The 18158-nt window shown below is 43.0% G+C and overlaps 1 protein-coding gene across 2 annotated transcripts in view; it reads left to right on the top strand.

Moving 5' to 3' along the window:
- Positions 1-5200: 5200 nt before the first annotated feature.
- Mfsd14a (major facilitator superfamily domain containing 14A) overlaps positions 5201-18158 on the top strand; it is a 33473-nt gene continuing 20515 nt past the window's right edge. The window contains exon 1 of one of the 2 annotated variants that reach the window (XM_028890153.2): positions 5201-5487. In XM_028890153.2, coding sequence (XP_028745986.1) covers positions 5404-5487 — 84 coding nt within the window. In that variant the 5' untranslated portion in view covers positions 5201-5403. The other variant, XM_037207039.1, reaches the window with a different exon arrangement.

The raw sequence follows: 18158 nt of genomic DNA, 5'->3' as shown, positions 1-18158 counted from the left end.
TCCTGGGCACTGGGCTTTCTCTATCACACCTGGCAGAACTTTAAAAAAAAATTTTTTTTTTTTTGGTTTTTCGAGACAGGATTTCTCTGTGTAGCTTTGGACCCTTTCCTAGAACTCGCTTTGTAGACCAAGCTGGCCTCGAACTCACAGAGTCTCCCTGCTTCTGCGTCCCAAGTGCTGGGATTAAAGGCGTGCGCCACCACCGCCTGGCTTTTTTTTTTTTTTTTTTTAAAGGTTTGTTTATTTATTATGTGGACAGTATTCTGCCTACACACCAGAAGAGGACATCAGATCAAATTACAGATGGTTGTGAGCCACCATGTGGTTGCTGGGAATTGAACTCAGGACCTCAGGAAGAGTGGCCAATGCTCTTAACCTCTGAGCCATCTCTCCAGCCTGTTTTTTTTTTTTTTTTTTAATTTTTTAATTTTTTTTTTTTTTTTTATTTTTCGAGATAGGGTTTCTCTGTTGTAGCTTTGGAGCCTATCCTGGAACTCACTCTGTAGACCAGGCTGGCCTTGAACTCAAACAAATCTGCCTGCCTCTACTTCCCGAGTGCTGGGATTAAAGGCATGCGCCACCACTGCCCGGCAAGAATTTTTTTAATTACATTTTTTTTTAAATTTTATGTGTATGATATTTTACCTGCATGTAGATCTGTGCACCACTTTCATACCTGGTACCCAAGGAGGCCAAAAGAAGGTATTGGACCCCAAGGAACTGAATTTACATTCAGATAGTTGTGAGCTGTAATGGTGGGTAAAAGTGTGTGTGAGGGGTGTGCCGTGGTTTTGTTGTGGAATTCAGAGGACAATTTGTGGGTGTGAATTTGGGTTCTGGAATCAAATTTAGATCATTCGGCTTGGCAGCAAGCACCTTTACCATCTGAGACATTTCATCTGCCCCCGGTAAACATTTTCAAGATGTTTTAATTCTGTATGTGAGCGTATGGCTGTGTATGGATGAGTGTACATGAGTGTGGGTGCCAGTGGAGACCTGAAGAGAGTGTCAGAGACCATGAAGTTGGAATTACTGGTGGTTGTAAGCTGCCAGATGTGGTTGCTAGCAGCCAGACTCAGGTCTTCTCAGGAATAGCTAAGCACTCTGAACCACTGAGCCATGTCTCTAGCCCCATTTTTTAAAATTAAATTTTAACTAGCTTTTTATTTTGAAACAGACATAAAAGCAGAAAGGATAACACACCACCCAACTTTAACAGCTAGCAGCTCGTAGAGCTTTGCCTCTAGTCAGGACACAACCCCTAAATTGTTCAGTGTGTATGTCTCCAAAATAACCTTTTCCTTGTTTTCCTCAGTCCGTATCACACATAAGAGAACTCAACTCAGATTTCATCAAGTTCATACCAAAATAGTTCCAGTTGTCCTAAAAATGGCGTTTTATGGATTTTTGGCTTGAACGAGGATACAGTTGAAGTTTGTATTTTCTTTTTGGTCTAAAACACTCTTCTCCAATCTCTATTGCTCTCCCCAGGACAGGCCTTTCGAAGCCCCCGGTACTGTGTGGATGTCCTTGGACTGTCCCTTTACTCTCTTTAGCTTGAAGCCAGGTCATAGGCTAAGTTAGCTCTCTAAGTGAATGTCTTAGGTATGGATAGTTTACTTTTTTATTCTTCTAAACACGGGCTCTTTCTATGTAGTCCTGGATATACTGGAGCTATACTGGAGCTCACTATGTAGACCAGGTTGGCCTGGAACTCACCGAGATCCACCTGCCTCTGTTTCTGAGTTCTACAGTCATAAGTCACCACGCTCAGTTACAATTCGTCTTTTTAAGACTATGCATTCCAATCAGTATTTCCAACTGAATTGTGCAGTGGGTTTCTTTGTTTTCATTTTTAGAAAAGACACATTGTAGCCTAGGCTAGCCTGGAGCTCTCCAAGCAGCCAAGGTAGGCCTTAAGCGTGTGTTCCGTCTGCTTCAGCCTCCTGAATGCTGGGATTACAGGCATTAAAATTTAATATCATGTTTTTAGTTGTATCTGACTGTCCTCTTACAGTGAAATAATTTGGCTTCTAATATCAACATCCTTGTGTCTTATTGTGAGTTTACATACTGCAGTACCCATATTCTAATGACAAGCGTGCTCTGCAAAATTCAAAATTTATTTGCAGTTTTATTATTAGAATGTAGCCTGTCAACTAAACATGTATATTCAAAGTTTGCATTTAAAAGTAAATGTAAAAGTAAGTGGTAGCACACACTTTTGATTCCAGGACTCAGGTAGAGGCAGGAGGATCTTTGTGAGTTCTAGGGGGATTGATTGGAACTACATACTGCATTCCGGCCAGCCAGACCTACAGTGAGACCCTGTCTCGAGGGGGAACAAGGGGAGTTCACGGAATTCAGGTCTTCTCTGCTGGTCATTAGTGTAACATAAATAGGTTCACTAGTTTTTATTTGTATTCAGTTTTGTAAATTTAAGCTTTTATTATTGAATATATAAACCATTTTACTTGATTCAAAGGTTAAACATACTTGAGGGAAAAATCATAGTTCATAGAGAAGTCTGCTTCGCTCTCATGTCTCCATTCCCAAGCTCCTTCTGTGGGGAATAATTGGCTTCCAGGGCTCCTGTTGTTGTTGTCTAAACTGCTACTTGATTTGTTCACGTTGACCCTCACCTCATTGTGTGTGCGCCTGAATTCAGTGAGCACTTTTACACCCTTTCCCCCACCCCAGGTCTATCCTGTCAGATCTTTTTAGTTGTGGTATTTCTTTTTTCCGCGATGGGGTTTCTCTGTGTAACAGCCCAAGCTGTCCTGGAGCTCACTCTGTAGACCTGGCCTTGAACTCAGCAGAAATCCTCCTGCCTCTGCCTCCGAGCGCTGGTATTAAAGGTGTGCACCACCCCCCTAATTGTGTTATTTTATGCGATGGGAACGTATAGACGCACTTTTTCAACCCCAGTCTAAAAAAAGCCAGTGAGCATTACTATAGATACTCAGCTTTGAGTAACTGACCAGTAGCTCTGCTATAGCTGAAGTATGATTTTTAGAGGTTATGGAAGTTGAAGTAACCATGCAATAATATTTTTTTTTTCAGACGTGCTCTCATGCAGCCCACAGCTAGCCTTAACTTGCTATATTGGCCAGCCTTGAACTTGGAATCAGTCTGTCTCTACATCACAAATACTAGGATCCCAGGTGTGTACCACCACACCTAGCTTACAACAATAATCTTCTCAGCTCCTTACACCCATCCAAAATAAGTTCCTGGAATTTAGTTAGGAAGTCTTGTCCTACTCTCAATAGCTTCAAATTGGACTTCGACAGTTTCTATGTGAGAATTTTATTTTATTTTATTTTTATTTATTTGTTTATTTATTTATTTATTATTTTTGTTTTTCAAGACAGAGTTTCTCTGTGGTGTCTTGGTGCCTGTCCTAGATCTCACTTTGTATACCAGGCTGGCCTTGAACTCACAGAGATCCACCTGGCTCTGCCTCCCAGTGCTGGGATTAAAGCGTGTGTCACCACCGCCCGGCAAGGATTCTTACTCATCAGGTCAAGATATTTTCTTCTTCCACCAATAAAGATTAGTTTGGTTTCTTGTCAGAGAAGTAGAAGGAACAGAATATCCAATCAAGTTTATTCTTAACTTTTTATTTTGAAATTTACAGAAAAGCTACAGTTACACGTACACATTCACTTGGACCTTGTCCTTTCTTCTTTTCCTTATCCATTAGTTATTTACAGCCATGTAACAAATAGCCCCAAAATTTGGTGGCCTGAAACATCGACCCCTCACCCGTTTTTTAAGACAGGGTTTCATGGATTCCAGGCTGGTCTCAGATTTGTCCTTGAGTCTCTCATGCTGCTGCTCCCACCTCCTGAGTACCAGGGTTCAGGCATGCACTTCATGCTGGGTTTATTCATTGTTGGGGGTGGAATCCGGCCCTGTGCTTACAGGACAGGCACTCCAAAAGAACTACCTCCCTGGCCCGGTACTGTGGTTAAGCTGGGTGGTCCTAGCTGAAGGTCTCATAAAGTTGTAGTCAGGTTGTCTACAGTCGGCTCAAGGCTTGACCAGGCCTAGCGATCTACTTCCAAGATGACCCACAAAGCTTTATCGGAGGTTTCAGCTCCTCACCAGGACCTCTCCGTAGTTCCTCTAGTACCAGCGCATAGCAGGTGACATCCCCTGACTTGGGGTGAATGAAAATGTTAGCAAAGCCATGCAGTGCCTTTTATGACCTAGCCTCTGAAGTCACTTTCACTTCTGCTCGGCCCTGTGAAAACAGAGGGGCATCATTAACCAGGCCACAAGCCAGGAGAGGGAGCCTAATGTGCTTGCTTGTTCCAGGGAGGAACAGTGAGTTTGTGACTAGACCTTGCCACATCCAGGTTCACTGCTTGCACCTTGCTTTGTCCCCAGCTTCCCGTCATCGATCAGTTGGAGGGTAGACAGCATGCCTCTTGCCCTTACACCCCCTAACACTGAAGGTATACTTTAGAAGGTTTTCAAAACAATTGCTAAAATCAGAATTTTGCCGGGCATGGTGGCACATGCCTTTGACCACAGCATGGGAGGCAGGCAGCAGATCTGAGTTTGAGGCCAGCCTGGTCTACATAATGAGCCCCTGTCTCAAAAAGAAAAAAAAAAGTTAGCACTGTGGTAATACTTGATATTTCATATTCCACTTGTGCTCATGCTCTATCTAATAGTCCTCTAGTCAAACTGATTTCTTTAAATAAAAGCCTCTGAAGTGTGATATATCTTTGGATTGGCAGGGCTGGGGGGCGGGGCTGGTAAAATGTCCTGGGACTAGGGGGATGTGTAAGCCAGCATGACCTAGCTGAGCATCAGATAAACAATTAAAAAAATAACCAAAACAAACAAACAAAAAAGCCCTCTGCCTGCTACCAACCATAAAACTGTTCGGTTCCCTTTAGTTCTGTTTTGATGGGGAAGCAGTTGATGTGGATGCTGATAGTTTGGGACGCCTGGTTAGAGCTTCTGAGAAACTCTTTGTCAGATATGAGCAGGTACTAACTTTTTGAAACTTGAGCTCCTTCATCTGCGGAGGAGAAACAGTTAGCATACCCACTGCTCAGCGCCTTAGAAAGAAAGGACCAGCTAGCCAGTGCAAGGGACCCGACTCCACCCGGCCCCGGGGCACCGCCCTGCCTTCTCCGCAGGTGCCGCTCTGAGGGGCGTGGCCGCACTGCGGGGGCGTGGCCGCGTCACGGGGGCGGGGCGGGGCGGGCGGCCGACTCAGCCCATCGCACGATGTGACGCGCCGCCGGAGGCAGGCCGGGCCCTCAAGATGGCGGCGTGCGCCCGGAGCGGCTCGGCCCGGCAGTAGTGGCGGGACCGCACTCGCCGCTGGGGCCGCCCGCCCCGTGAGTGGCTGCTGCAGCGCCGGGAGTCGAGGATGGTAAAATGACCCAGGGGAAGAAAAAGAAACGGGCCGCGAACCGCAGTATCATGCTGGCCAAAAAGATCATCATTAAAGACGGAGGCACGGTGAGTCTCGGTGCGGCGCCGCAGGGCGGCCCCGGCGCGGGCCCAGCTCCCTCTTCCCCCTGCTTCCGCCTTCGCCGGGCCGGGAGCACCCAGCCTCCCCGCAGTGCTGGCGCTGCCGCCGTCTCGCCCTGCGGGCCTCCGCGGCCTGGCTGCTTCGGCCGATCGCGGTGTCTCGGGAGCCTGCGGCCTCGGCCCCACGTGCAGCCGGCCGCGGGGAGGAGGCGTCGGCCCCCTCGGCTGCCGAGCCAGGCCCAGCGCGGCGCGGGGAGGCCGGGCAGCCTGGCGCTCCATATGCTGTGGCGGGGGGCGGCCGCCGCCGCCGCCGCGGCCCGCTGGGCCAGGGTACGTGCGTTGTCCCATCGTGGTCGCCGGGAGCCGGAGCGGCGGCTCTGAGCTGTCCTGGGCTCGGTGACCCTGTCCCGGGGGTGGGCTCGCCTCGGCTCCCGGCGTCGGAAGCCTGACCTGACCACCCGGGGCCTACACATACTCTCCTTTAGACAAGTCGTCACCTTGTGCCTCAAAATAACAGTCTTTTCATTTGTCGAGGCGTGAGGATCAGGGAAAGACTCTTTGAAAAGGCAGGCAGGCTGAGGCTCAAAAAAAAAAAAATGTGCCTTTTAGACAGTCGTTATTCGCAATAAACTTTATGCAGCGTGCAGTGGGTTACCAGACGTGGACGTAGGGGTTGTAATTGGAAAACGAGCTTACACTTTTGTTGTGCTGAGATTTCTTTGCTGAATCCTTTGGTATCACGTTCGGAAATAGAATGGAAAAATAAGATGTGTCTCTTTCCCATGAAGTTGCAGGCATGGTTCCTGTCGTTCCATTTGTTTGTAATTTAATGGAGCCTCGATCAATGCGAGCAAAGCACTAAATATGTAAGTAGGGCACCACTGAGGATTTGCTGAATTCAGTTTGAAATAGATGACAACTTTCTTTTGACATTTCAGAACATGGCCTAGTCCAACTGCCAAAATATAGAAAGCTTGGGACATATGGAACGATTTCAGAATAGGTTCGGTTAACTGTCACATTTATTAGTTGTCATAGCTTTGACATTTATTGAAAAAGAAAGTTCGATGTTTCTCAGATCCTTGTTACTGTACCTGATTAAAATATTACTTTGATCTGATGAATTCAGATTAGCCATTTTGACCAAGTTGGTAGGAACTATATTCGGAGAAAAGGACATTGTTGTGAACTATAGAAAGACTTTGTTTTTCGAGACAGAGTTTCTTTGTGTAACCTTGGCAGTCCCCGAACTCTCCCCGGCAGACCAGGCTGGCCTCGAACTCAGAGATCCGCCTGCCTCTGCCTCCTAAGCGCCAAGAATTAAAGGCGTGCGCCACCACTGCCTGAAGAAAGACAGAATTTTAACGAAGTACATTTTGTAAAGCCAGATGATACTTAGATCAATATTTTTTGCAAAAGACAAGAACGGAAGATTAAGAAATACACCTCTTAAATTGTAGTTTTATTGCCTCTTTGATCGATTTTTGTTTGGCTTGCTCTGTAAAAGTTTTGTTGTTTTAATGAGATACTGGGGATCAAACTCATAGCCTAAGCCAGCCCTACTTTATGTTCATTCCAAATTCTTAGTCTTAGAAGAGATCTCAGGTAGCTCTGAATGACTTCAAATTTATGATCCTCCCACTTCTGCCTACCAAGTGCTGGGATTACAGGTATGTGCTACAAGGCCTGGCAAGAAGAGGGTCTTGTTTGTTTGGTTTGTTTGTTTAAATCTTTTTTGCAGTTTATAAAGATACAGCAAATTTATAGTTTCCTTTAGTATACAAAATATCACTTTTCACTAGTAACAATGTAATGTCTTAATGGTACACTAAATCAATGACATCTTTTCTTGAGGGCTGAAGTCTTAGAGCATTGTCCTTTCCCATCTTACTGTACTTTGTTTTACTTTCCAGTCTTTTTTGAGACAGGATTTCTCTGTGTAGCTTTGGCGCCTTTCCTGGAACTCGCTTTGTAGCCCAGGCTGGCCTCCAACTCACAGAGATCCGCCGGCTCTGCCTCCTGAGTGCTGGGATTAAAGGCGTGTGCCACCTCCACCCAGCCCAGTCTTCTTCTTCTTTTTTTTTTTTTTTTTTTTTTTTTGGTTTTTTGAGACAGGGTTTCTCTGTGTAGCTTTGCGCCTTTCCTGGAGCTCACTTGGTAGCCCAGGCTGGCCTCGAACTCACAGAGATCCACCTGGCTCTGCCTCCCGAGTGCTGGGATTAAAGGCGTGCGCCACCACCGCCCGGCCCAGTCTTCTTTTTTAAAGAAAGATTATGAGCCTAGAGGTGGTGGTGCACGCCTTTAACCCCAGCACTCCTGAGGCAGAGACAGGAGGATCTCTGAGTTGCAGGACAGCCAGGGCTACACAGAGGAACGAGAAGAAAGAAAGAAAAAAGAAAAAGATTATTTTTTAAACCTTCTTATATTTATGGGTATTTTTGCCTGAACGTGTGTATGTGCTTAACGTGCATGCCTAGTGCCTGAGGAGGTCAGAAGAGGTGGTCACATCCTCTGGAACCTGGGCTGCAGATGACTTTTCACCACCATGGGAGTGCTGGGAACTGAACATGGCTCCTCTGCAAGAGCAGCAAGTGCTCACAATGGCTGAGCCATATCTAGTTAACATTCTTAAGAGCCCTGGTACTGTCTCCAGAGTAAGAGCTTTGTTTTCATTCTTGCGTCCCACTGGACCTCTAGGATGTGGGTGGATGGATAGAATGGATGGATAGATATACTTTCTCTCTCATGCACTTGAGAGTTTTGTTTATCTGCCTCTACATGTAAGTTAGACTACTGTTGTGAACATTAAGATTTATTTTTATTTGACGCGTTGGTGCTTGGCCAGCATGTATGTCTCACCATGTGAGTGCAGTGACTTGGGAGGCCAGAAGAGGCCATCAGATCCCCTGGAACTGGGGTTATTGTTGGTAGTTAGCCACCTTGTGGGTGCTGGAAATGAAACCAGGGTCCTCTGGAAGAGCTGCTAATAGGTGATTCTAACCACTGGGGTATCTTTCCAGTCCTCCCAACTCTACCCCACCTCTGTTTGTTGTTGTTTTTTCAAAGGGAAAATTAACTTTTGGTTTTCCCTTGTGTGTTTCATTGTGGACTGTTGTAGAGCTATTGCTCTTGACATTACAGTTTCAGCCTTTAAAGATATTTTCCCATTGGATTCCTTCAAAGGCAGGTAGGTATCTGAGACCATGTGGTCAGTCTGTGACGATCTTTGAAAAGTATTGACATAGTTGATCAATGATTGGTCTGAGTCTCTTTCCTTTTTAGGTTGTCAGTTTGTTCAACCAATTTTAATATTGTTGAAACCAAAAGTCGCTAGTGATTTGACAAAATTGAAGAGTAGATTTATAGTTATGACCTCACACATGCTAGGCAGGTGCACTACCATTAAGCAGTACCCTAATGGTGTGTTACTAATTTGTTTCCTCTTGAAATTGTATTCAGTTTGCTCTGAGGTCTGGATGAGGCTCATGTGTTGCAGCTTTAAGTGGTGTAGAACAAGGGTTAAATCACATTAAGTTGTGTGATGGTATGTATGAGAAGTTTTGTTGAGGTTGCTCAAAATGAACCCAGGTTTTCACAAATGCTAAGCAAGCGCTTTCTGGTCATCTGACAGTCCCCAGTGTGTGTCAGGAATTTTAACTGGATCAGTTCACTCTGAAGGTGTTTGCAAAATTTTCTTGGTATATTTTTCTTGGCAGATTTTATACCTCCCCTGGTGTTTTAAATAGTTAATTAAGTTTATTAAGCTAATGGAAGATGTATTTAATATTTACATTATATGTATTAAGGATAAATTTATACAAATATAATATTGCCAACTATATATTAATAAGCAATGTGTCAACCTATGAATAGAAAGCAAAAGATTATCAGGCAAGCACAGAAGTAAAACCACTGTTTTGTTCATGTGGGATACATTAAGACTATGAAGTTCTTTTTTATTTAGACATCCAACTTTTTTGTTTGTTTGGTTTTTTGAGACAGGGTTTCTCTGTGTAGCTTTGCGTCTTTTCCTGGAACTCACGCTGTAGACCAGGATGGCCTCAACCTCGCAGAGATCCACCTGGCTCTGCCTCCCGAGTGCTGGGATTAAAGGCGTGCGCCGCCATATCCATTATTGTGTTCCGTGACAGCATTTTCATTCAGTGTGGAATGTACTTTGACATTGACATTGCTCCCATACTCCTCGCTTCCTTTTTGTCATCTCTTTTGCGGTCTTTGGTCATTTAATTCTACCTTCATGTCTTAAATACATCCATGGTTTTGTGTATCTATAAAGTTAAGGAATTATACATCAGAGAAAACATAGCTTGTCTTCTTCCTGATATTCATTTCATTCACTTAATGTCTCCAGTTGTACCTTTTTTAAAATGCAAACCATTTTAGTTTTTTTGTTTGTTTTTGTTTTATTTTTTAGGTTTTTGAAATGGGGTTTCTCTTTGTACTACTGGAGCTTGCTCTGTAGACTGTTCTGGCCTCAAACTCAGAGATCCTCCTGCCTCTGCCTCCCCAGTGTTAGGATCAACCTGGCCATATTAATTGTTCTTTATGGCTGAAAATAATTGCACTGTGTATATACATTGTTTTCTTTATCCACTCCTCTACTAAGGGATCCCTAGGTTCCCCTAACTTAACTAATGGGAACAGTGTTGCAGTAAGCAAGTGTCTGTGATGTGCTGGTGTGGGTCCTCTGGGTAATAACAAGGAATGGTAGACCGGCCTTGTGGCAGATCTGTTTTTAGTGTTTTAAGAAACCTCCATACTGATGTCCATAGTGGTTGGAGTACCTTACATTCCCACCAGCAGTACATAAGGATTCCCTTTTGGTGGCTTCCTAGCCAGTGTTTGTTTGGATTTGTCTCCCACCACTACCACCACCACCACGAGTGTCAGTTTGAGTGAGGTGAGATGGAATGTCTTTTTTTTTTTTCTTGTTTTTGTTTTTTTCCAGAGCTGAGGACCGAACCCAGGGCCTTGTGCTTGTTAGGCAAGCGCTCTACCACTGAGCTAAATCCCCAACCCCGAGATGGAATTTCAATGTAGTTTAAATTTGCATTTCTCTGGTGATTCGTGAGATTTAACATTTTTCATGTGTTTATTGAATGTCATCTTCTGACACTGATTTCATTTCATTTGCCCAGTTATTGATTAGATTGTTTCACTTATGTATAGTAATCTTTCTTGTCAGACTATCTTTGGATCACCAGCCCCCAAATAATGACTTGAAGACCTATTAATTATGAAAGTTTGGCCTTTAGCTTAGGCTTGTCTCAATTAGCTCTTATAACTTAAATTAACCCATTTATATTAATCTGTGTTCTGCCACATAGCATTGCCTCTCTTCCATATTGCATCTCCTATTTCCTCTCCTGGTCTCGCTAGAGTCTCCTGCCTGTGTCTCCCGCCTCTCTTCTTCCCAGAGTTCTCTCTCCCCAGAAATCCTGCCTGTCCTCTCCTGCCTAGCTATTGACCATTCAGCTCTTTATTACACCAGTCACAGCAATATATCTTCACACCATGTACAAATATCCCACAACAGATTTACTGTTTAAGGTTTCTGAATTCTTTGTGTATTTTACATGTTCCTCATCTGTCAGATTATAGTTAGCAAGAATTTTTTTCCCATTCTTTACGCTGTGTCCACCCTGGTGATTCTTTCCTTGCAGTACAGAAACGTCTTAATTTAATATAAACCCATTCATCAATTCTTGACAGTTTTCCCCTGTGCTATTGGTGTCCTTTTTAGAGAATCTCTGCCTACACCTCTGTGTTGAAGTGCTTTCCCCTGGAGGGTTCAGTCATGGGTTCAGGTCTCTGATCGATTTGAATTGATTTGGGGCAAGGTGAGATCTAGGGATCTAGTTTCATTCTTCTAGATTTAGAAATCCAACACCCTCTGTTGAGAGAGGCTCTCCTTTCTCCGATACATATTTTTATGGATCTGTCAGAAGTTAGATGGCCGTAACTGTGTGGGTTTGTTCCTGGGCTCTCGTTTCTGTGTAACTCCATGCCTGGTTTTGTTAACTGTGTCTCTGTCATATAGTGTGAGATCGGGTACTGTTATATCCTGGCATTGGTCTTTCTTGTTTCAGGGATGGCACTGGAATTTTAATGGGGAGTGCGATGAATCCTGTAGATGGCTTTTTTTATGGGATGGACATTTTCACAATATTCTTCTAATCTGTGAACAAGAGATGCCATTCTCTTTTCTAGTGCTATAGATTTCTTTTACTTCTTTAGTTACGTTTATTCCAAGGCATTTATTTTATGTGTATAGGTGTTTTACCCGCATGTGCGCCACATTCCTGCCTGGTGTCCTCAGAGGCTCGAAGAGTGTGGTGATATTTTACGTGTGTCCCCAATAAAGTTTATCTGAGGATCAGAGGAAAAAGCCAGCCACTATAGTAAACATAGAAGTCAGGCAGTGGTAGCACATGCCTTTAATCATATCACTCGGGAGGCAGGGATCTGTCTGGATCTCAGTGAATTCAAGGCCACACTGGGAGCAGAGCCAGGTGTGGTGGCACATGCCTTAAATTTCCAACACTAGTTAACCATAAAGGTCTGGAGGTCTGTACAGACAGACAGGAAGTGACAAAGCTGGGCAGAGAGGAAATGAGTTAGCAGAACAGAAAGGAATATGCAGGAAGTAGGTCTCTTTGAAGACTGAAGGTCCATAAGGTGAGGTTGACTTGTGGCTTGTCCTGTTCCTCTGATTTCTCAGCTTTAACCCCAATTTCTGGCTCCGTGTTTTTTATTGATAAGAATGTTTAGCAATTCGTTTACAGAAGAGAGCACCAGATCTCCTGAGAATTCCAGGTGGTTGTGAGCTGCAGTATGGGTGCTGGGAATTAAGCCTGGATCCTCTGCAAGAGCAGCTAGTAATCTACTTGCTAATTCATCTCTCCAGCCTATGTATTTATTTAAAGACAACAGTAAATGGGATTGTTTTACTGCTTTCTTTCTCAGAACATTATTATTTATTAATAGGAAGGTTAATAGTTTTTGTATGTTAATGAAAGTATTTATCAGCACTAAGTTTTGCCTCTAGGGCCTAATTTAAAGAATTATGTAATCTGCAAGTAGGAATATTTGACTTTTTCCTTTCCTATTTGTATCCCTTTTGCTTACCTTACTACTCTAGTTAAGACTTCAAGCACTATATTAAAGAGGTGAAGGAAAGAGACACCCTGTTCTTGTTCAGATTTTAGTAGAAACACTTTGGAGTTTTTTCTCTATTTAGTATTCAAATTTGAGTACTCTGTTTAAGAACAGCACAAGTAACTGTAGAGTAAGTTACTGTGTGTTAGATTACGTCTGTGTCATCATCCATCTACTGACCGCCATTTCACCCAGGGAAGCAGCAACGGCACAGGTGAATTTGTTTGTGAAGGGTCTGCACGTAGCAGTCAAAATTTTAGCTCTATTTAATTACATATAAAGACATGGTGGCTATGTTAAAGTTTCTAAAATTAAGAAGTAAAGCTGAGAATTGTGGCATTCATCTACAAATCCGAGCACTGTTGTGGCATTCATCTACAAATCCGAGCACTGTTAAGGAGGGTGAGGCAAGAGGATTGTAAAGTAGAGGGTTAGTCTGGGCTACACAGCAAATTCCAGGATAGCTTGAGCTATGTGGAACCGTGTCTCAAAGAGACAGAGGAAACGAAAGATGGTTGATTAAAATCAGCTTGTGACATTTCAGAATACATCCTGTTATTAAATCATTATCTTCTGTGAAGTATATTAACTATAACACTCCTGTTAAAGGATGTGAGCTACAGTTATTAAAAGGATTTATATATTTTATTGAAATCTAATTTTTGTTAGATTTTTTTTTTGTTTTGTTTTTGGAGACAGGGTTTCTCTGAGTTAGATTTTTAAAGTACACTTGTTAATTATTTAGCCTTATTTATGTTTACTTTCTCTGTATGTCTGTATGCTTGCGTGTATGTCTCTATGCTATATACTTTGCCCTGAGAGGCCAGAGAGGGGATTGTATTTTCCTTGAACTGGAATTACAGAGTTACAGATGGTTGTGAGCCTTTGTGTGGGTTCTGGGAATATAACCCAGGTCCTCTGGAAGAAAAGCAAATTCTCTTAACCACTGACCCATCGCTCCAACCCAAGTTGACTTGTCTTTATAAGATCTTCATCAGTTTTTTTAAACACAGGCATGGCATTATACCATTGATAAACTAGATAGTTCTTTGTATTAAATAAAATCACTTCATTATAGTGAATCCACACAGAAAATCATTACACAGCAAGATTAAGGTAGCCATTCAAATGTTTGTCCAATTATAGCTCTGCACATCTCGGGGACTTTCTGGACAGTTAATGTGACCCTTCTGGAAGCCAGGGAGTGTCCATGAAGGTTTTACTATCTACTACATTATTATTATCATTATCGTCATTATCGTCATTATCATTATCATTAATGAATGTGTGGGCATGAGTACATGTGCCACAGTACTCACGTGTGGGGTACAGATGGACAGAGTACACATGGGTGGGGGTCAGCAGTCAGTTCTCCCACCTTTACCTCTCCTCTTCACATGGCTCCTGGGGATTGAACTCAGGCCTTGAGGCTTCTGCAGCAGGTGTTTTTACCAGCTGAGCCTGTCTGTTACATTTTAATGCCATTCATTGCCTCAGAAAAATGAAAAAGAAAAACAAAAAAACCAACCTGACAGTTGACACTAGAAGAAAAGTAGTTTTATATCCTCTTGTGTGACTCCTGTATTCCTTTGCCTGCATTTAGTTGTTTCCTCATCACCTAACATTACCTTCTCCGAGTCCCCATTCCAAGTGTTACACTCTACTGACTGACTGACACTGTAAACTTGCACATTCTTGATAGCAGAGAAATGGGACCAACCTGGATGTCCACCAGCAGGTGAAAGATGTGGCACATGTACAAAGTGGAATGTTCTACTATAAAGAAAAAAATGGAATTGTGAAGCTAATATATAGGAAAATAGAAGGACCAGAAAGTATGTTAAGAGAGGCAACCCAAACTCAGGAGAAAAAAAATGTACATTTTCTGTCATATGCAGATCTAGCCTATAATGCATATATGTATACATGAAAATGTATAGTTCTGTATAGTAACTTAGGAAGATAGCTTTTTTTTTTTTTTTTGAGGATAGAGTCTCATGTAGCCCAGGCTGGCCAGGAACTTCACTATGTAGGTGAGGATGGCCTTGAACTCCCGGTCCTTTTGTTTATATCAAATGCTGAGATTCTAGAAGTGTACCACTGTGCCATACTACTTTAGAGATTGATTTATTGATTTGTTTATTTTTTTGGCCATTCAGTTCTTTATTAGAACATCAGGTATTTTAGACAGACACAGTGTCACAGCTTCACAGAGTTAAACAAATGCAACATAAACAAAAGTAACACACCTTAAAATAATATTCTACAATAGAGAAAGAACAAAAGAAAAAAATCCTGCATTGTTACAGGGTTTTACACAATGTTGAATGCTTTCTATATTCTTGGAGGAGGTCTGGCTGGCTGGCATGGATTCTCCCATGAAGTCTGGTACTGTGTTGTAAGTTGGCTTTTTTTTTTTTTTTTTTTTTTTGAGGATAGTCTCATGTAGCCCAGGCTGGCTAGGAACTTCACTATGTAGGTGAGGATGGCCTTGAACTCCCAATCCTTTTGTTTATGTCAAATGCTGAGATTCTAGAGGTGTACCACTGTGCCAGACTACTTTAGAGATTTATTTTTAAAAATTTAATATGGACACTTTTAGTCCTAGCACTCAGGAGGCAGAAGGAAGAAGATCTCTGTGAGTTCGAGGCCAGCCTGGTCTACAAAGCAAGTTCCACAACAGCCAGGGCTGTTCCAGGGAGAAACCCTGTCTCAAAAAAACAAAACATTTAATGTGTATGAGTGTTTTCCAGCATGTATTCATGCACTGCATTCATTCTTTGCCCATGGAGGCCAAAGGAGGGTGCTGGATTTCCTGAAATTGGAGTTAGAAACGATTGTTAGCCTTTGTGTGGTGGCTCATAGAAATTGCTTGGTTGGAAATAGCTTTAAAAAAGTAGTTGCTATATCATTTGCAAAATGAACTGTGCCCAGAGAAGCAGAGCACCCATCCTCTTAACTCCTCTGCCTTCTACTGTGGAGGATTGAACCCAGGGCTCACATATGCCAGGACTGCCACTGAACCAGGTCCTCCCCTTTTCTTTCTGCCTTAGAGACTCAGTAGTCAGTGTCTAGACCCAGAATCCAATGCTTTCTGTCTACCTAGAAACATGGCCCAAGGACAGAGGGTCTTGATAGATCCAGACATCTCTTAAACAGCTGAAAGGTGCTTCCCTTCCATAGCCTCGGGATTGGTTCCAAGACTCCTCTCTGATGCCAGAAGATGCTAATGCTCACGACACTTAAATAAAATGGCATGTTATTTGTATATAATAGATCCACAGCCTCCTGTGTCCTTTCTGCATCTCCAGACTACTAGGCTGTCTAGTGGTTGGTATACTGTAGTTCTCAGGGAATGATGACAAGGCATCCTCACATGTTCAGTATGAGCATTAGTTCAGATGTGCAGTTGGTTGACTCTGGCTGCACAACCTTTGGCTGTGGAGACAGCTGCACCGTCTTTGGTAGGTGTGTGGCAGGCAGCACCTCCATAGCTCATGCTGAATTCAGCATTTGCTTTAGATGGGTGAACGTAGATAAATTAACAAGCAGTTTCCTCAGATTATCAAATATCGTTAGGAATACTCTTACTAATATCATAATTTCTGCCAAAAATTGCAGATTATAGTGTAACTTGTTTGTAGTTGCCAAAAGTTTGATGTTTGAGTAAAACAAATAGCTTTTCTGAAGTAGTCTCTGACAAGTACATATGTTTTCAATTTTCAGTTATTTAAGAGCACACATTGTCACTAGCATGGTGGCAAAGCACTTGTCCAGCATATGCAGGGCTCTGAGGTCAACAAAGGCTTCAAAACTAACAAGTTGGTGGTGCTTTTAGCTAGGGTGCTCAAGATCCCCGAAATCAGTTTTGTCTTTTGGAAGCAGGTGTCGTTTCTTATCCTTCTTCTATACCTCAAGGTTAGGAATTATGTGAAATATTTTTGGTTAAAGTCTAATTTTAAAATAATGAGTGAGATGTTGTGACACTAAGACAAATCTTGAAGTTAGGCTCCATCCTAGATATTGATGACCACTTGGATTTAGTTAGCTGTTTATAAATTTTAGTTTTATTTTTTGTAACGAGTTCAGTTTGTAGGCATTCCAGTAACATAACATTGCTACTTAACTTGATGGAATAGCCACACATTTCCCATTAAGAGTAGAAAGGGGTTCATTAGATGAGGCCCCCCCCTTTAATAAACCGTTTCCATGTGAGGCCCCTTTTCTCCTGAGGAATTTTTTCTGTAACCCTGAATACACAAGTATATAAAGGAAAGATGAAACTAAACAGTGAAGTGTTTGTTTTCCGTGAGAGCAGAAAGCACTGTGGTTCCTAACACAGTTGAGAACCTGAGCCGCGGGCTTGGATGCAGGGTCTGTCATGGAGGGCACCAGCACCCGGCAGGCCATTGAACTTGGGTTGTTAGCCCTCGAGAGTCCAGAGCTGGCTGGGGGCTGCGGCTTACAGCCACTCCCCAGAATCCTGAGGTTGTTGTGCTGTCTGTCACAAACCCTGGAAAGAAATGAAAACTTGGAGTCTGCTTTCTTCTGATTGTAGAGTGCCTTTGTTCTGTGGGGAAGTTGAAAACAGTAAGTTGAGCCATTGTTAGTCCAGGACTGTGTGTAGGCTACCCTAAGTCACCTAGCAACCACATGACAGTTGTCAGTAGGGATCAAGTCATAGGTATTAGGTATTATTATGTGCCAGCCACTCTGCTGCTGTGCCTTAGGATACAAAAAGAAAAAAAAAAAAGATGTAATTTCTGTACCTAAGAAAGTAATATTCTGTGGCATTCGTTGTATGCCCACTTGGGCTCCGGAGTTGTTTCCCCACACACAGGGTTTTTTGATTCTTCAAGACAGAGTTTCTCTATGTAGCGTGGCTGTACTGTAGCGTGGCTGTACTGCAGCTTGCTCTGTAGGCTGGCCTTGAACTCAGAGATCCACCTGCCTCTGCTTCCCCAGTGCTGGGAGAAAAGGCATGAACCACCACTTGGCTACTTTTTTAAGAAAAGATTTACTTATTTATTTATTTACTTTTGGTTTTTTCGAGACAGGGTTTCTCTGTGTAGTTTTGCAGGTTTATTTATTTTTATTTTAGGTGTTTTTCCTGTATGCATGCTTGTACCATATGTGTGCCTGGTGCCTGCAGAAGCCAGAAGAGAGCATTGGATCCCCTAGACCTGGAGTTACAGATGGTTGTGAGCTGCCATGTGGGCGCTGGGAATCAAACCCAGGTCACCTGGAAGAATAACCAGTTCAGTTAACCTCTGAGTCATCTCTCCAGCCCCTGGAGTTTCTTCTTAAGCTGTGTGTGTGTGTGTGTGTGTGTGTGTGTGTGTGTGTGTGTGTGTGTGTTAACTTGTCTTTCTTGTGACAAAATGTCTCAGAAAACAACTTGATGATTTTGTTTTCTCTCACAGTGTCAGGCTTCAGCCCATAGTCAGTAGCTCTGTTGGATTGGGGCCCACGTGATTAGT

Source organism: Peromyscus leucopus, chromosome 6 (genome assembly GCF_004664715.2).
Source record: "Peromyscus leucopus breed LL Stock chromosome 6, UCI_PerLeu_2.1, whole genome shotgun sequence".
NCBI lineage: Eukaryota > Metazoa > Chordata > Mammalia > Rodentia > Cricetidae > Peromyscus > Peromyscus leucopus.
This window is presented reverse-complemented; position numbering and strand designations above follow the sequence as displayed.